The following is a 20,195-nucleotide window of genomic DNA, read 5'->3' on the forward strand; positions in this document are numbered from 1 at the left end:
AAAGCCAAGGGGAGTGGGGGCAAACATGACTGAAAAGCATTGAAAATACTCAATTATTTGAGGTTCTGCCACAACCGCAGCAGAAGCTTCCCCCCTCCGTAATGTCCTCTTCTTTTTACCCGTTATTTCCCAACTTTGATTTCCTAAAAAACAACAACACCCTTTGACTGTCTCCCCCCCTTAACAAAAATATGCCCATGGAAAGCAGGGTTGTTGTTGTGTTTGTGTGTGTGTGTGTTTTTGGGGGGGGGAGTTGTGAAGCTTTTTTTGAGGGAGATTAGTGGTAAAAAGAAGACGGGGCAGATATTTTTAAGGGGAGCAGGTTAAACTGAGTATTTAATTGTTCATATGTGGTGGGATTGCAAAATTGTTGAGAAGTATTGGGAAATGATTTATAATGAAATGAAGAAGTTGTTTAAAACAACCTTTGTCCAAAAACAAACCCAGACGCTTCCCTATTAGGTATCACAGGAATGGATTTACCAAGATCACAAAAGAATTTGTTTATGCACGCAACCAAGGCTGCAGCAACATTGTTAGCTAAAGAAGATTGGCAAGTCAAATTAATGGAATATGCTGAAATGGCGAAACTGACAATGAAATTAAGAGGAAGAGACCACAAGGAATTTAAGGAAGGCTGGAAGGACTTTATTGCATATATACAGAAGCAGTGTACAGTTTAATACATTGGTAGGGTTTTGAGAATACTTGTAATTTTATTATGAATGGACAATAGGTATGGTTAAAACGGCCATAGGCAAACTTGGCCCTCCAGATGTTTTGGGACTACAACTCCCATCATCCCTGATGAGTGGTCCAGTTAGTGAGGGATGATGGGAGTTGTAGTCCCAAAACATCTGGAGGGCCAAGTTTGCCTATGCCTGGCTTAAAACTTTATAATGGACATGTACCATAGTAAGTACACTGAAATACAATGGAACCAAGGAAGGGAATAGGGGGGAGTCAATCTGTTTTGTTTTTGTTTTTATCTTTATTATTGTTTTTGTTATATTTTTTATGTTTTAATGTTGTATTTTAATCTTGTTTTTAAGTTGTATTTCAATCAATTGTTTTTATACCTGGTGTTAGCCGCCCTGAGCACGGTCTTGGCTGGGGAGGGCGGGGTATAAATAAAATTTATTATTATTATTATTATTATTATTATTATTATTATTATTATTATTATTATTATTATTGGAAAATTAATAAAATGTTATGGGGGGGGAACCTGAGTATTTAATTGAGTATTTTTTTTAACGCTTTGCCATAATGTTTGAGGATTGGGGGGGGGGGTTCCTGCCCTGAGATATGGACAAGGCATATAACTATGAACATGGTTTATTGTGGAAAAGGGACACAGACATGTCGAAATTGAAATTTAATTGAAACACTGAGGGAAAAAGCTGAGGGGGGGGGGAAGCGCGCGAGGCGGGAGGGGGCGGGGCTTGGACAGAGCGCGGGAAAAGGCGGAGGCGGAGAAGCCCCGCCCTGAGGGGTGGGGATGAGAGGCTCCGCCCTCCTGGCTCACCCAGTTCCCCTGGGTGGGCGTGGCTGGGCTGGGGGTGGGCGTGTCTCCCGGGAGGCTCTCCTGGTCCTCTTCCCGGCAGTGGATGCTGCGCGTCTGGCGGCGCCGGTCGGTCTCTCCCGGAGCTGCTGCTGCTGCCGCTGCCGCGGGTCTGCCTGGCCGGGTCCGAGGCGTCTGCCGCCGCCCGCTGAGCGCGCTGGAAAGGAGAAGGCTGAGTTCTTGCGCCGGGGGACCGCGGAGGGGCTTCCCACTCATGCCTGGGGACGGAGGGCGCAGGGTGGTAAGTTGCGCGGGGAGGGAGGATGCGGGGTGGGGGTCGCGACCTCAATTGGGGTTTGCATTCATTGGGATTTAGGGTTTGCATTCATTGGGATTTGCATTCATTGGGATTTATAGCCTGCCCTAAGTGCCCCACCCACCCCCCACCCGGTTATTGGGTTGGCGCTGCCAGTTTCAGAGAATCCTGGAATTTGCAAAAAAAAATCGGAAGGGACCCCTGAAGGTCATCCAGCCCAACCCCATGCAATGCAGGAATAAGCAGCCACCCCGCACGGGGATCGAACCTGCAACCCTTGGCGTCATTCGCACCCCTCATTCTCACCAGCAGAGTTATCCAAGCAAAGAGAATTCCCGCTTGCAGTTTTGCTGCTTTCCTTATCCTGCTGAGTTTCTTCACTGGCTCCACTATGAATCACCCGCCTTGTCTAAGGACCTCTTCCTAGAAGGATCCTGGAATCGTAGGGTTGCAGAGCTGGAAGGGACCCCTGAGGGTAATCGAGTCCGACCCCCTGCAATGCAGGAATAGGCAGCTGTCCCATACGGGGATGGAAGCTGCAACCTTGGTGTTATCAGCACCCCACTTGTTCTAACCAACTGAGCCATTAATTCGTTTTGCATGGAGTTGAAGCCCTGCCAGATTCCCAGAGAAAGGGTCATTTGCAGTTGTTTCGATTTGCTTGGCCCCAGCACTGTGGTGCAGTCCTATGCAGGTCTACTCGGCAGTAAACCCCATGGAGTTCAAATAGGATTTGCCCCCAGGCAGGGGTGCCAGTTTCAATCAAATATTGGGAGTGGAGTGGGGCTACCCCCTCCACATAATCACTAACAAGACATGCCACACACACACACCCCATTTGAATGGCAGTGCTAATCTGCTTGGGGGGCTTGCCCCCCCCAAATCAATAAAATCAGTAAAAAAAAAACCGAGATTCTGCCCCCCCAACATAAATCCTGGCGTACCCATGGGTAGTCCCTTCCAATATTTTATTGGGGTGCCAAAGGGACTTCAGCCCCTAGGAGTTGACTCCTTTGCTCCCAGGTAAGTGTGCCTAGGTTTTTGCAGTTTTCCTTAAGGGGTTTTCCTTTGCCGTGGCTGATTTGCTCCAGTCATCCTGAGCGTTGCAGCTGAAGAGCTGTTCTGTTTCGGAGAATGAGATGGATACGGTTAAATCCCTCTCTCTGGGAAAAAAATAATTAAAGGGACATCCATGCAGTAGGGAAGGTTTTGTTATTGTTTTTCGGTCGGACTGGGTTTCTGATTTGGAGAGAAACAAATATTTCAACTGCACCATGATACGCCCTGCGGATGGTAACTTACAAAAAAAAAAAAAGTACAAGAAAGCCTGAGTCTGTACGGTAATAGGATCAGTTTGCCGGGAAAAGTGCACAGCGGAGTCTGAGGGATGAGCAGAGGTCGGAGGAGGAGAGGCTTAGAGAATAATTAATTCCTTGGCCATAAGTATGCCATGACTGCTTACAAAAAGGAGGGTCAGGGAGAAGAGGACAGTTGAATCCATTGTACATGTTTTGCCTTTATGGCAGTGGGTACCAAGGCAGTGAGGAAGGTTTTTACAGCTTCTCTTTTTATGATAACACACTTTAATCTCTTGCGGTGTCTTTTTCCAGTGCGTCTTATTTTGCTCCAAGTTTACAGGGGCTCCGAGTTTGCTATTAGTGAGTGCATCGCATTGGATAGTATTTGAGTATTCTTCTAACTATGCTTCCAAAGGACTGCCAGGGTGTTTTTAGAATTGTTTTCACTTTTCAACGCTGCAAATTTCATATTGCAATAGTTAATGCCTTTAATGTCCTTAAGAAACAACTTGCAGCTAGGTCCACAGAGCTGTGGATCCCTATGAAGCGGCTGGATTTCAGCCAGTCTAATTCAGTTGACTTTGGTGGGTATTAATTGTTTAAAGTGGCTTAAATCCTAAAGCTTCAGTCCAAAGGGATTGTGAATTGGGACTGGTTTTTGGAATGCTCCGCGGTGTCACCCAGATCCCCATTCTGCACACTTTCCTGACAATAATATTGACGCTTGTTGCGTTTTCTTCTCACCAAACTACAGTCACAGATTCCGCCCGCACCCCCCCCCCAAAAAATGAATTTGCGCACTTCCCTCAAGCAGTGTATGCATGCACCTGTGTTAACTTGATGCTGACTAAAAGAATGAGGGATCAGGACAGGTACGCTCAGTGACTGATCCTGGGATCGTGAACTTGGCAGGTTTGGCTTCAGCTATGAGAAATTAGTAAATGAGTGCTCAGATTCATAAATGATGACTAGAGTGCAGTGATTCAAAATCAGAAAAAAATGCTCCCTGTTGACTGCGTACCCGGTGGCAGTCCCAGGTTTCCCATCACATAAAATGTTAAGCAGCACTTATTTGTGTTATTAGTCTTTTTGGTTTAATGTAGCAGGAAATTTAACTCTCTCTTTTTTTTTTTGATAATGTACAGGGAATGATGTTTTGATGTTTGACCTTGTAACTAAACTGATGAAAACATTTCTCTCTCTTTTTAAGCACAACCAAGGAATGTGTTCCACATGAAGCATAAAGCTATCGGATTCTGAAAGGACACGTCAAAGCATCATTTACGTGAACAGTGAAAGAAGAATGACAGAACAATCTGTCTGACTTTAGATTCTCGGACCGCAAGAAAGAGCTCAGAATGGCTCCGTGCAAAAACATTGTCGTCAACTTTCTTGAGGAATTGTGTCTGCCAGAACCACTGCTTGGCTGTAAGAAACACCCAAACGTTAGGAAAAAGCTGAGACTGATACGAATAACAGGACTTTTCCTGGGTATCGTGGCCGTTAGCACGCTGTATCTTTCAATTAGTGCCTTTTTCCAGTCGCAACCTTATAGCACAGAGACAACCAGCAATCTAGATAGCCATAAGTCAAAGCACATGCATCAAAGAACTCTATTGGACTTTAACGAACAGAATCAAACCGGCGCTCCAGATTCACCTATTTCTATGAAATACGAAGCTGGGCAGGATAACCATACGGAGGAGCACTCCAAGGGAGAGTACCCGGAAGATCTTTTTTCTCTTGAAGAAAGACGGAGGGGTGCTGTAATACTTCATATTTGTGGAATGGTTTACATGTTCATAGCCTTAGCCATTGTCTGCGATGAGTTCTTTGTTCCTTCATTGACAGTCATTACAGAAAAACTGGCAATTTCTGATGATGTGGCCGGGGCAACATTCATGGCTGCTGGTGGCTCAGCCCCAGAACTCTTCACTTCTCTAATAGGAGTTTTTATATCCCACAGCAATGTCGGCATTGGAACAATAGTTGGTTCTGCCGTGTTCAATATCCTCTTCGTGATTGGGATGTGTGCTTTATTTTCCAAGGAGATCCTGCACCTCACCTGGTGGCCCCTCTTTCGGGATGTGTCTTTTTACATCATGGACTTGATATTGCTGATCATCTTCTTTTTGGATAACTTCATCATGTGGTGGGAAAGTTTAACGCTGCTGTTTGCTTATTTCGTCTACGTGACGTTCATGAAGTTCAACGTGCAAGTGGAAGAACTGGTGAAAAGCCTGCTAAGCAAGAACAAAGTGGAGAAAGTATCGCCAGAAGTTGAAGTAAAGGTTAGTGTCGTATGGAGAAATTAGTACCACTCACTTTTAAAACCGTGCTGCGTTGTCAGTAACTTAGCTTGTGGTTTGCTGCTGTGTCTATATCAGGGCTGGTTCACATTTCCTCTGTTTCCCTCCCCATCACCCACTGTTTTGATATTATTAACCGTCTTTTCTTTCTGTGTGTGGGACTGTTAGAATGTCCAACAGTCATGTATTAAATGGGATCCATAATTCCTGAGCTGCAAATAAAAACCTCAAACCAGAAAGCAAAGCAAAAAATGCAAAGCATCAGCAGTAAATAGGCTTCCACGATAAGCATTCAGCTACTGCTCAGGTCTATAGCATATGGGAAGAATAACATGTCTCGAGGCAAGCAGAATACTAGACAGTGAATTCCATAGTCCGTGTGCTACTGCTGAAATGGTTCTACTTCATGTGCTGCTTCACCTTACACAGTGAAGGGTTTCAAGCAAAGACCAAAGGGCCTGGTGGCTTTAGATGGAAGGAGGTAGCATTTATACATCTAGGTCCCAAACCAAAACCTTTTGCCTTCAGAGTGTTGTGCACTGTTGTGCTCGTGGATGATGCCAAATGCATGGCCTTCACGTCAGGACTGTGGATATGACTTCAGCAATTTGCGCAGTTCTGACAGCTGCGTTGGGAGGGACACAGGTTGCGGCAACAGCTTACGTATATGGAGTTTTGGAGGAACCGTTTCATTTCCGTACGTAGCATGATGTCATCAAACCTGCACACTTGAGAGCTTGCTCAAGGGCTGCTACAAATGCGAAATAGTTCACAGTTTCAGCCACAAATGAGTTTCTGCACGCATATAATACTGTGAGTTACAGAGCTGATATACTCAATAATATATTTGCTCTCCTTCTCCATACTGTGGCTCAATTCAAACATCTCACCAAACATGCTTTGCACAGGTTGTGATTTAGGACCTAAAGGTTCCTTGGGTCATGCCAGCTCTGTTTTGCCGGTTTATTCCCATCTCCTTATAGACCTACCTGTCGGTATGGTGCTGCAGCTATAAATAGGCTTTGCCAGTTCAGGTATCATGTCAAAGCAGCAGAAAGAAGAAGAATTCAAAACCATTCAAGAGTAAAAATACCAAAACAGATTAAAATTGGCCAACTTCCATCTGTAAATGGCCAAAGCAGAACCAGATATCTTCATTTAAAAGTGAGGTGTAAACTGTACTCTTCAGTGTAGTCTTTTTGGCACCTGCTAAAAACATTTAGGCAAGCCTGCCCTCTACGGTCATCTGCCTCTGTAGTAAAATGTTGCGATGTGAAGTTCTGCATGTCTTGTTTTCCACTGGGATACTTATCAGATACAGTTTGCATTACTTCAGAGTAAACACTCTGCATGAGGAGAAATGTAACTAAGCAGTCTTTGCCCATATGAATTAAATGTTTTTACGTGTTTGCATTCTCCCAACTTTAAAAAAAGCTTTCCAAGATATATCTACCATAAGGTTTTATATGAGAAAGTTTGAAATGTCACATCTGATTAATATACAGTTGTTTGCATGATCATTCTAGGTGTGTAATAACATTCTGGATCTTCCTAACGGTTTACAAACTCTTTTGGAGAATGCAGTGTTCATTGATGAGATGATCAGTTCTACTCAATACAAGCTTTCACAAAAGGTGGATTGAAACAGCAATCGCACCATTTTATTCCAGAAAAACTACAATTTCCTGTGATCTGAATCATTAACATGGATTAGAATTTCCAATCTGTACATTAAAAAGGGACTGGTGTAGATGCCACAGAGTCCACTGGTAGAGAGACTGGGCATGGGCCACAGGAATGTGGGCTCCTTTATTCTTGTCTGTCTCCTTTCTGGTGCCAATTCCACACACACACCCTTTATATCCTTAACCATGGTTAATGTAAACAGAGTTTACCATTTACCACAACTGGAAGCAGGGTTGGCTGTGGTTAAGGCTTACATTGGCAGCGTCCTTAGCCATGGTTAAGGATGGTTGGGGAAGGATGAAAGGAATTCATAATGGACTGATGGGAGTGGAGACAGGGACTGCCTATGCCCACCCCCTATTCCTTACCCATAATGATGAGTCACGTTACATCTTCCCTGGCTCAGAGTGGGCCAGTTCATACATTCTCACTATAATTCTTGTGACTGCGAGCAAAGTACATACGACAAGAGGTTTACTAATCTGTAGGAAACGATCATGAGTCGGATATTGATGTTGGCATCTGTCTGGAGGGACCATGGAGTGTGCCTCTGGGGGTGAGGTCAAACCATAGCACTGAATTGACCTCCCTGGGGTGCAAGCCTGGGCGTTGAACATGGAGGTCCTGGGCTGCCCAGACGACAAGACACCGCCCCTTCCTCGTCCATGCTGTGGGTCCAAAGGAAAGTGAGCAATACATTTGGCACCAGTTGGCTGCAGGAGATGCCGGGAGGAGCCGTACAAGACGCCATCTGACCATCTTAGGGACCCCACTGTGGATATGTGTAGGGTTTACACCAGGGGTCTGCAACCTTTAAGACAAAAAGAGCCACTTAGACCCGTTTCCGAAGGAAAAAAAAGTGGGAGCCGCAAAACCATTGCAACATTTAAAACAAATATATCTCCGGAGCCGCAATCTGACAGCGGGCGGGAAGGTGACATCGGGACGGTGCGTAACTAACGCACGCACCGCCCCCATGCGAGGTCACAGCCAGTAAAGCACCCGCCACAGTGGGGAGTGTCGGGGCGCACAATGCGCCTGCTCCCCTCGCTAGTATCCGCCCCGGAGCCGCTGCATAGGTGTAAAAGAGCCACATGCGGCTCCAGAGCCGCGGGTTGCAGACCCCTGGTTTACACCTTCTCCCAAAGATGTCCCCAAGGTAGCAGAGGTTTAGGGTCAGAGTTTTTTGAGTTTTCCTTCTCCTGGATGGACTACCTTCCCAGGCTAATGAGCCCCCAATAACTATAGTGGCGCACAATGTATCATGATGCTACAATGGCATACTGACCCATTATGTTATGTTGACTATCATCTGCAGGCCCAAACCCACCTAACAGTATTGAGTGCATTGGTTGGCAACGTATCTTTGTCTTGGAGATGTCTGGGAAGCTTTTAGATTAGCGCTTAGACCAGCTTTCACCAATCTAGTGTCCTCCAGATCATCCGATGTCCAAATCATCTGCAGGATATCAGGTTGGCGAAACCGGCACAAACATATCACCCCCCGTTTAGCAGCCTTAATTACCGTTGTTTCTGAGCTGTGTGCAATGCCTCGTGTGTCTGCGGTGGCATTTCCTAACATGGCAGGATATTACAGCTCTGTTCAATGTAGGCTTTGTTTCACTTTGACATCATGGTCCTTTGCACATATCATAAGCATAGCTCCCTCCTTTCTTAAACATCTAGGTAGATTTGCACTCAAACACAGGAGGGAGGGAGCATATCGCTTTCAAAGAATTACAGTATAAAGATTAGAGTTTCACAAAATGGCCAAGCGTGCAACATGACTCTTGTTTGTTACTTTTAGAAATGCGTCTCAATGAGGGACAAATGGTTTGGCGAGGAGATGAGTGCGCCGTGACACATCATTTTACAACATTATCCAATCCAGGACACTTGCACAACAACATTCCATGCAGTAGTTGGAAAAGCAGTTGAGGTATTATCTAGGGATGGTGACTGTAACATTTTCTCAAATGCTGGAAAAATAGATTTGAGTGATAGAAGTGAAACCTTGAGAGGGTATTGGAGAGTAAGGTAAAGGTAAAGGGACCCCTGACCATTAGGTCCAGTCATGACCGAGTCTGGGGTTGCGGCACTCATCTCGCTTTATTGGCCAAGGGAACCGGCGTACAGCTTCCGGGTCATGTGGCCAGCATGACTAAGCCGCTTCTGGCGAACCAGAGCAGTGCATGGAAACGCTGTTTACCTTCCTGCCAGAGCGGTACCTATTTATCTACTTGCACATTGATGTGCTTTCGAACTGCTAGGTTGGCAGGAGCAGGGACTGAGCAACGGGAGCTCACCCCATCGCGGGGATTCGAACCGCTGATCTTCTGATCGGCAAGTCCTAGGCTCTGTGGTTTAACCCACAGAGCCACCTGCATCCATATTGGAGAGTAGCACTTGGTAAATGCACATTTTTATGTGCTAAATGTGCAGGAATGTTTTTAATGGATTAGGTTATGCTCACACTGACTGGGGTCTGACTGATGGCTAAGGGTATATCTGTTTCTTAAAATATTCATGTGCATTACACATCTTGATGGATTTTCTTTGTTAGAACTGCTGGACAGTGCACTTGATTTTTTTTTTGTGGCTCACTGTGGGCCAGATCACCCAATTCAGTCTATGGAGAAATTGCTGGATGGATAGTTTTGCTTCAGGCAGATATTTGTTCTAGTCAGGTGGGTCCTGAAACAAAAAACTGGGTGTGCTTGCTCATGGTTTCTCTTTTCCGCTGTGTTTTCTGTCCAGCTGGTTTTCTACCCCAGATGGTGCCCTTTTTTTAGTTACACAAGGATCAGCACTCAGTGAATTGAATTTGCTATTAGTGCACAGAAATGTTGCAAAGTGCAATGCTCCTTCTCAGAATTCCAGACACTTCATTCTATTTGCACTTCCATTTCCTCTCCTATTTTGTTTTCCCTCTCTGTTAGTCAGCATCCTGAGCATGCCAGCTGGGCATAAGCCTTTAGTGGGCTTTCTGGTGGCAAGGATTCCATGTCCCGCTTAGAGTGTTTTCCTCTGTGGGGGGGCATCCTCTAACTTTTGCAAATATTGGGGCTCCCACAAGGTTGCCGGTTCATCCGTCTTGTGTTCGGTTACAAACATTTTGGCTACTTACGGACCAACAATCAGAGAACTGAGATCACTATATAAAGAAGATGGCATTTTGTTTCCTCCTTGTAGTATAGAATGTGGATATTCTGCAACTCAGAAGTTCAATGAGTTCAGTGGGATTTATTTATGTATAGTGTTACAGTATTTTTGTTACATCTAAACAAATGTTTTGAAAGTTTCAGAGTAGTTTATAGGATGGTTTCCTAAAGCACTCAACAAGATTGTTCTGGCATCTGTATCAAGCATTAATGACTAATCCCGGCGGCACATGGACTCTAGCTCCTGAAGCAACAGAGGTTAGAAGCATTGCAGAGGCGGTGTTCTTGGTTTTCATTGGGACAAGCTATCTCCTGTTATTGCGCCTGTTATTGGCTGCAGAATTTGTCCTTGTTCTGTGCAAGGAAATAAATGACAAGCAGTATTGCTGCATTCTAATGGAGAGTCAAATGCAATTCGTTTTCAGTGCAAAGTATTTTCTTTCTCACTCTCTTTCTTTCTACAGAATGTATAACAATCAAAGCATTCGTCGTAGAATCAAAATAAATTTATACGGCAATGGTTGTTCTAGGTATTAACAAGATGCAAGACTAAATTGGCGGTTCCTGCTGTTTTTCTGTACCTCTCCTTTCAAATATGCAAAACGAGCTTTAGCTTTCTTAAGCTGGAAAGTGGTTAGTCAAGGAAACTGTTGTCTGTGGTATTTATCTCTAAGACTTTGTGTTGTAATCTGACAGCAGGTCAAGAGAGTTCTGAGAGACCTAAATAAAGAACCAAGAGCTAAAGAGTTATCCTAGCAACAAATCCCCAATCCCAAACAGTGAAATGTACACAGTCCCAGTTAAATGAAAAACATTTGAATTTGGGCATTTCTACGGTGCTAGAGGACAGTATGTCATTTTAGTCTGTTGCAATAAACTACTGATGAAAGAACCACCTTTGAAAAAGGAACTCTAGCATAAAAACAGAAAAGCTTATTAGTGCATCACACAGTATTATGGATAGATCCATTTTAGTTTATATTTTTCCATTTGTGGGGGAAATTCCTTCCTATTATTTTAAAATGCAATCATAGATATGTCTACTGTACTCAGAAATAAGTCCTATTGACTGCAGTCGGACTTATTCCCTGGTAATTGTGCATATGATTGCAGCCTAACTCAGATTTGACTCACTACCTCAATAATCTGCTGCATTCTATATATAAAATGTATTTTATGTCTTTTGAAGCACTTTATTATTTCAGTGGACTCAGCTGGGTTTTTGCAACATACTTTTTTCTCGCTCAAGCTCAATTCTTGCAAAAGGTGCCTTCCTCTTCTTTAGAAAACCTTAAAGAAGAGGAGGGAAACCGTTTCTGCACATATGGTGAACTGTCCAGAGAAAAACAAAATAGGAAATTGATTGGTAAAATTCCAAGGGGTAGACAAATAAGAGTAGCTTTAATATTGGAAGTCAAACATACCTTTCCAGGTGGCAATTGGTGGCTCTGCAATTTAGTTGTTGCCTAAAGGATTTTAGTCTCTCCACTGGGTGCTGGGTGCTTGACAACAAAAGAAGCCAAATGTTAGTGGCAGAACAACAACGTGTACAAATTGGCACCATCTTTATGGCCAGTATTTTCTTCTTGTAGTTATTTACAGAAGTCATTTCATAGAATCATAAAGTTGGAAGGGACCACAAGCAATCCAGGGATGTTTGCAGTCGTTTGCCTTTGCAAGAACATAATTTCAGTATAATAAAGTCCCTTGTTTGCTCATCATGCCTTTGGGGTGGGGAAGTATTCAGACAGATTACTTTGGGTAACATGTTTTCAGTGGCAATGAGAATTGAGAAATACTGTATACACGTCATGGGAAAATGGTGACACTAATTACAATCTTAGTGAGAAACACTTAACAAGTGAATTATAAAGACATCTTTAATAAACACATCATTTACTATTACAGCTGTTACCATTTGAGATGGAGAAGAGGCTTTGCTGTTTGATGAACAAAGGTTGAGGTTAAAAATCTTAGTGAGTCATAAAACACCCGAATTTTCATGTTAGACATATACAAGCTACTACAAAAGAGAGCCTGGGAAAGTGGTTAGAGCAGGCATCCCCAAACTTGGCCCTCCAGAGGTTGTGGGACTACAACTCCCATCATCCCTGTAGTCCCAAAACATCTGGCGGGCTGAGTTTGGGGGTGCCTGGGTTAGAGTGTTGGGTTAGGACCTGAGAAACCAGATTGCCGCTCACCCATGAAACTCACTGGGTGACCCTGAGCCAGTAACTCACTCACAGCCTAAGCTACATCACAGGGTTGTTGTGAGGATAAAATGGGGAGGAGAACTATTTACACAACCTTGAACTCCTTAGCTTAGAGGAAAGGTGGGATATAAATTATACAAGCCAGAGATTTCTTGTATATTTTTTGTATATATATTTTTTGACATGGCACTCTTTCTATGAGGATAGAAAACCAGGAATTTTAATATTCCAGATAAATGATCTTGCTTCTTAAATTTTACAAAACTTTTAAGTGAAACATTGTAGTAGTTCCAAATACAGTACATTATTAGAATGCTATTGTAGGCTGGGCTGGATGAATCCCAAGCCAGAATTAAGATTGCCAGAAGAAATATCAACAACCACAGATATGCAGATAACACAAGCTTGATGGCAGAAAGTGAGGAGGAATTAAAGAACCTTTTAATGAGGGTGAAAAGAGGAGAGCGCAAAATATGGTCTGAAGCTCAACATCAAAAAAACGAAGATCATGGCCACTGGTCCCATCACCTCCTGGCAAATAGAAGGGGAAGAAATGGAGGCAGTGAGAAATTTTACTTTCTTAGGCTGTATGATCACTGCAGATGGTGACAGCAGTCACGAAATTAAAAGACGCCTGCTTCTTGGGAGAAAAGCAATGACAAACCTAGACAGCATCTTCAAAAGCAGAGACATCACCTTGCCGACAAAGGTCTGTATTGTTAAAGCTATGGTTTTCCCAGTAGTGATGTATGGAAGTGAGAGCTGGGCCATAAAGAAGGCTGATCGCCAAGAATGGATGCTTTTGAATTCTGGTGCTGGAGGAGACTCTTGAGAAGATCAAACCTATCCATTCTGAAGGAAATCAGCCCTGAGTGCTCGCTGGAAGGACAGATCCTGAAGCTGAGGCTCCAATACTTTGGCCACCTCAGGAGAAGAGAAGACTCCCTGGAAAAGACCCTGGTGTTAGGAAAGATGGAGGGCACAATGAGAAGGGGACGACAGAGGATAAGATGGTTTGACAGTGTTCTCGAAGCTACCAACATGAGTTTGACCAAACTGCAGGAGGCAGTAGAAGACAGGCCTGCCTGGCGTTCTCTGGTCCATGGGGTCACGAAGAGTCGGACACGACTAAACGACTAAACAACAACAACAACAATTGTATTGAAGCATTCTTTTCTCCAGACTCGTACCCAGCTGTCTTCGACTTGCCAAAATATGCATCACTTTATAAGTTGGCAACACTTGGCTCACGCTGACTAGCAAACTTTCCCAGGAATGCTCAGAAGAAAAATTATGTATGGAGAGGCTTTATGATGGTGACTGTACAGTAACAATGCATCCACAAGAAGGAGGCAGTATGCATACATAGAGAGAAGCATGAGAGATAAACTGAGAGAGGTTCAAACACTGTATGTTTTCTTTTAATTTTTGTTTTAAAAAAGTTTATTTACCTGACTTTAAAGTTCAGTGTTACACTATCCTAAACCCATTCTAAAAACAAAATTTGTTTCTATAGGAGCACGTGAATTTTTGAGAACTACGTCAGTTACAGGATGAATACTATTTAAAGTAAATGCTTTGCATCTTGGTTGTATAGAATTATATGTAAACGACATTCTGAACATATTGAAGTGTGTAATTCTCCTTCAGTTATGGTTCTCTTTATCAAATGGGACTGAGCAATTGTCAGAAAGCCTTGGACATTTGTACAAGAGTCTATATGGATAAGCAGAATGATACATGTATAAATATGTACATCTTTCATATGCTTTTCAATTAGAGCTGCAACATTTAATTGGTTAGGTTAATGGATTTACAGCGCAATTGTTTGCACTTTTGCTCAGAAGTGAACACCACTGAATTCAATAGGATTTACTCTTGGGTACATGTGTATAGGATTGCAGCCTTACAAACCTGTTAACGGAAAAGCTGCATCTTCTTACTGTTTTTAATACAAGTCTCTTACTTAAAAAACTACTGTTGGTCGTACATAGGAGAGAAATATAACTTCTAAAATGCTGCCTACTCCATGAGTGCCTTACCTAAAAGCCAATGATGATTTTTTGCTTCAGAAATACTCATAAGCACATTAAAGTGATCAGTGCAGCCTGCAGTCCTTTACCTGTTTACCTGATTTATTTTCGATTAGGCCTATATAAAAGGGCTCTGTTGGATTGCAATATTATGCATGCATGTGGCTGCACTGTAAACTTCATACAGTAGCATTAATTGATTGCCAGATCAATCCTATCCTTGTTAACTCAGAACTAAGATGTTTTAAGACTTTTATTCAGGACTAGATGGTGCATTTGTTTTATTTATGATTATTTTTTATTTATTTATTTATTTATTTATTTATTTATTATTTATACCCCGCCCATCTGGCTGGGCTTCCCCAGCCACTCTGGGCGGCTTCCAAAAAAATATTAAAATACTATAATACATCAAACATTAAAAGCTTCCCTAAACAGGGCTGCCTTCAGATGTCTTATAAAAGTCTGGTAGTTGTTGTTCTCTTTGACATCTGGTGAGAGGGCGTTCCACAGGGAAGGCGCCACTATCGAGAAGGCCCTGTGCCTGGTTCCCTGTAGCTTTGCTTCTTGCAGTGAGGGAACAGCCAGAAGGCCCTCGGTCCGCCAGAAGGCCCTCGGTTTATTTATTTATTACCCACCCTTCACTGTAAGGTCCTAGGGCAGGTTACAGGCACACAGACAACTCAAAGTAGGAATTCAGTTGTGGGTAAAAGCTGTGGAAAGTTATGAACACGGTAACTTTGACTATATTCATAGAGGTCCATAATATGTAGGTGAGACTGTCTGTCCATGCTGTTTGAGCCATGCTAGGGTGTGGACAGGTCCGTATATCCGGCTCTAAACCTTCCCATTCCCAGCATCAAACGTTCCTTTTCTCTCCCCTCCCTTAACAATTTAGCATGTGTATAGCTTCCTTGTAAGTAGGCTAGAATTTATCCAGCTTATTGTGACATCAGCTGCAGCTATAGCTAATATCCTTGTGCCATTTGTACTATACAGTAATAACACATTTTACAATTTATTTGAGAGTGAGAGTGGTAAGCCTTTTTGTCCTAAGTATTTCTTTTCAACACATTTCCCTACTGTTTAAAGGGAAAAAGTATATATATTCAGGTTTCCAGGCTGTACAATATTATCTGTTGGCAGCTACAATAGAAATAAAAAAAAGTTAAAATACAATTCAGTGCAGTTAATTATAAATGATTGTGCATATGTATAATTTCAGTTCAAAGTGTTTTCTAAGTTAGTGATATTAAAAATTATAAAATACCACCCAGACGTGCTACAAAGAGAGGAAGTATTTTTTCTACAGCATAGATACCTATAAAGTCAATTCCCTTCTCTGAGATTTATAGTTCTTTCTTGACATATTGCATTGTTGTTGGTGTTGTTAAATATATTTACTTCCCGCCTTTCTCCCAAACTAGGATTCAAGGCAGCTGTAAATACTTTCCTATCATTACAGTTGATTTTATTATACTTGGTTATCCCAGACTCTTGAACAAATCCACCTACATTTTCAAACATCTTTCCATTTTTCTGCATATAAAAATTGGTCCATTTTAAGAACTGTAACCCTTGAGTCCAATAGGTTGACTGTATTGATTATTTCACATAATTTAGCAAAGTATAATAATAAAAAGGAGGGTCTAATGCAGTAGGGGGAAACCTGTTGCCCTTCATATATGGCTGGACTCCAAATCCCATCAACGCCTGCCTGCATGGCCAGTGGCCAGGGATTATGGGAGTTTTAGTGCTGCAACATCTGGAGGGCTGCAGGCTCCCCATGCCTGTTCTAAGGGTACTTTGCACCTGACTAATTCATTTCAATTTTATTCTTAGAAATGACCACATTTGCTATCTTTCCCCTTTTGTCAGCCTACATTAACATGGATTCAGAATGTGAGAGTCTGAGGTGGTAGAGTCCTTGCTTTTGACAAAGAGGCATTGCAAGGCTGAAATAGTTCTCTCGTGGAAGTTAAAGAACCTCTGTACCAAGGGCAGTGAAAGTGAGCTTTCTTGTTGTCCTGTAAATTTTGCAATCTTCATATGGGAACCCCATCCCCGTGCAAATGTTTTTAGAGGCATCGTCCGAAGACTAGTTAGTAGAGTGTGTTTAGGCATGAAACATCCCAGGTCAATATTTCCATGCAGTCATTGTGCTTGCTGTGTGACATTTGATGAATCACTTTCAGGCAGATATACTTTTCAGAGTTCTTGGGAATTAAATTAGATGAGAACATTGAGAACTTAGACCGCAATCCTGTACTTACTTAGCTTGCGTAAAGCCCATTGAATTAAGATTTCTAAGCTGCACTTAAATTATCTGTAGGCTTGCAATTGTCGAATACTGAAAATTACAGCTGAAATTATCAACAATAATTGTTTTAAAGATGATGTTTGAGTAAATGGATCCACCCTACCATTGATCTAATGCATTTTGCAAGGGTTACTTATTGTACTTAGCATAGTTTGTCTGTCTGTCTGTCTGTCTGTCTGTCTCTCTAATCTACAGTATTACAATTCAATTAATCGACTGAATGAATCAATTTATTTCGGTCACTGAACAGAGTGCACAGTTCAATTATTTCAGTGCCATTGCTTATGTAGACAACAGGTCAATAGTTAAATAGAAGAATGAGGTATCCACAGACTCAGGATAACTTTGCAGGAGAGAAGAAGAAGAAGAAGAAGAAGAAGAAGAAGAGGAGGAGAAAGAAAGAAAGAAAGAAAGAAAGAAAGAAAGAAAGAAAGAGGAGGGAGAAAGGTTGTTTTCTGCTGCTCCAGAGAAGCGGACACAGAGCAATGGTTCCAAACTACAAGAAAAAAGATTCCACCTAAACATTAGGAAGAACTTCCTGACAGTAAGAGCTGTTCAACAGTGGAATTTGCTGCCAAGGAGTGTGGTGGAGTCTCCTTCTTTGGAGGTCTTTAAGCAGAGGCTTGACAACCATATGTCATGAGTGCTCTGATGGTGTTTCCTGCTTGGCAGGGGGTTGGACTTGATGGCCCTTGTGGTCTCTTCCAAGTCTATGATTCTATGAAAGAGAAAGAAAGAAAACAAACTTCAAGCGCTGTAATGAAGACTCAGTGGTGGCCATGAAATATTGACTGATTTAGAGGAAAATAAACTACCAAACTGAGATTGGACGACGACGTAAGGAGTGGTAGGCAAAAGAGGACTAACTGTTGTGGGATGGAATGGAATGGTTGCAGCCTTGAACAGAAGCCCTCCCTACCACAACAACATCTTGTTGTAGGGCTATCATTTGAATAAACAAGTATGTGCAAATTGAGCTTTTACTGTGTGCCAAATACCGGAGACAATAACCATTCCTTGAGGTGGTGCATTTTTTGTTTTGTTTTGGGAACGAAGTGCCTGTTCTAAAAGTGCTGCCAAAAATTGCTTTTCCAGCAACACATTGGAGAGGAAATATTTTGTTGTTAATTTAACAGCTGATTTCTCCTGTATGCAAATATGCCCAGGTTTGAAAGATCAGCCACTTTGCTGCACGGTGTTGTAATACATGGCTTGGTAGCAGATTTGTTGCTGCAAATGTTTAGGATTAAAGTAAAGGACTTGAAGGACTGTTGGTTACAGAAGGACTGTATTTTTGTAGGAAAATTTCCCATGGCGTTGGCACATAGAAATCTGCTGAGTGAGAAAATGGGATTCTGCTGTGCAAATCTGCTTCAGTGAGAAACCAAAAAGCTGCTACAGGGATCAAAATCCCTCTACCCTAATCTGTGTTCCGCATAGCCATGAACATCACCTGAAAGTGCATCACCTTCAGGTGTGTTTGCAGTTTCCTTGATAGTTTCCTATCAAGGGGGGGGGGGAGAGGTTTCATCATTTTAGTGCTTTGTATGCTGTCACCTGGGATAAAAGCAATGACAAACCTAGACAGCATCTTAAAAAGCAGTCATCACCATGTGGACAAAGGTCCGTATAGTTAAACTATGGTTTTCCCAGTAGTGATGTATGGAAGTGAGAGCTGGACCATAAAGAAGGCTGATCGCCGAAGAATGGATGCTTTTGAATTATGGTGCTGGAGGAGACTCTTTAGAGTCCCATGGACTGCAAGAAGATCAAACCTCTCCATTCTGAAGGAAATCAGCCCTGAGTGCTCACTGGAAGGACAGGTCCTGAAGCTGAGGCTCCAAGACTTTGGCCACCTCATGAGAAGAGAAGACTCCCTGGAAAAGACCCTGATGTTGGGAAAGATGGAGGGCACAAGGAGAAGGGGACGACAGAGGATGAGATGGTTGGACAGTGTTCTTGGAGCTACCAACATGAGTTTGACCAAACTGCGGGAGGCAGTGAAAGACAGAAGTGCCTGGCGTACTCTGATCCACGGGGTCACGAAGAGTCAGACACCATTAAATGACTAAACAACAACATGCTGTCACCACGGGGTAACACCAGTTGAAAACTAATATTGAGAAGCATTGTGTGTGTGTGTGTGTGTGTGTGTGTGTGTAAAGGGACCCCTGACTGTTAGGTCCAGTTGTGGCCGACTCTGGGGTTGCAGCACTCATCCCGCTTTACTGGCTGAGGAAGCTGGTGTACAGCTTCCGGGTCATGTGGCCGGCATGACTAAGCCACCTCTGGCAAACCAGAGCAGCGCACGGAAACGCTGTTTACCTTCCCGCTGGAGTGGTACCTATTTATCTACTTGCACTTCGTGCTTTTGAACTGCTAGGTTGGCAGGAGGTCAAAAAAATGTGACTGGGCTTTGTAACTGCAGTTTTTTCTACTAGCCTGCAGGAATGAAGAGGGGCATTCCTGAGCATATGCAGAATGCCTTGCTGCTATGCCTTCTCCTGCAATGCTAGCTGCCAATCCTGTGGTCAATTATGACATTAACTCTGCATAGAATTGGCTGCAAGCCTCACAGCACACAATTATCTGGCTCCCGGACGTTTTACTTGCTAGGATGAAAAACATCCTTGCTTCAGGTGTGTTGGTGTATGGTTTTTGTTATCAGAAGACTGATAATGTAAATCCAAGATAAATCTTGTCTTGCTCAGCTGGAAGTTGCCGCTGTTAAAGCACCCACTGACTTCCATGGGAACAGGATTGATCCCTGTATTTTCTAAGGACAGAGAAGTGTTATCCTTTCTGATTGGTGTTTCGTTCTAGGGTGATGCAAGGTTCAGGGCTCACATTGCTTGAAAAGCAGCTTAAAAATATCCCTCTGCTCCAGCTTGAACCAGATGCAACTAAAGTGTATTTGGCAATTTTACAGTAATCTCAAATGCTGACAAATTTCGGATATGTATCTCAGCCCAGAAATGATTGGTCGGTAATTGCTGTTTTTATTGATCTGCCACTAGCTGTCTGTGTCTTCCTCGCTCTTCTTCCTTTTAAAAGGTGTCTTTCTTTAAATGGCAAAGCCATAAATAGCTGTGACCTTGAGTAACTCTTTTAAGGTGAGATGTGGGAATAGGCTTAAAAGAGACATATGGTTTGTTGTATAAATAGCTCCACAGAAGGCCAAAAGCTTACATTTAGAAAAGGGAAATGAAGGAGAAACAGGAAGAAATATCCAAATAGTTTAATGCTGGAGGAATAGATGCATCTGGGAATGTTTAGAATATACATAAAGAAGAGGAAGAGACTTGCGCAAATACAGAAATATCCCAATAAGTTTCACGTTGTTGGAGATATAAAT

At 42.8% G+C, this 20,195-nt stretch overlaps 1 protein-coding gene and 1 long non-coding RNA gene across 6 annotated transcripts in view; one reads left to right on the forward strand and one right to left on the reverse strand.

The window, feature by feature from the left end:
• LOC309332590 overlaps positions 1 to 20,195 on the reverse strand; it is a 197,932-nt gene that overhangs the window by 118,910 nt on the left and 58,827 nt on the right. The window lies entirely within an intron of this gene.
• Positions 1,584 to 20,195, forward strand: part of SLC24A2 (solute carrier family 24 member 2) — an 85,172-nt gene continuing 66,560 nt past the window's right edge. For 3 of the 5 annotated variants that reach the window (XM_081845132.1, XM_081845136.1, XM_081845135.1), the window contains exons 1-2: positions 1,584 to 1,805; positions 4,329 to 5,409. In XM_081845132.1, coding sequence (XP_081701258.1) covers positions 4,477 to 5,409 — 933 coding nt within the window. In that variant the 5' untranslated portion in view covers positions 1,584 to 1,805; positions 4,329 to 4,476. Of the gene's footprint in view, positions 1,806 to 3,240; positions 3,346 to 3,968; positions 3,991 to 4,328; positions 5,410 to 20,195 lie in introns of those variants that run through there. The other 2 variants (XM_081845133.1, XM_081845134.1) reach the window with 2 other exon arrangements.

Source organism: Podarcis erhardii (genome assembly GCF_964252035.2).
Source record: "Podarcis erhardii genome assembly, chromosome: 17".
Taxonomy (NCBI): Eukaryota; Metazoa; Chordata; class Lepidosauria; order Squamata; family Lacertidae; genus Podarcis; species Podarcis erhardii.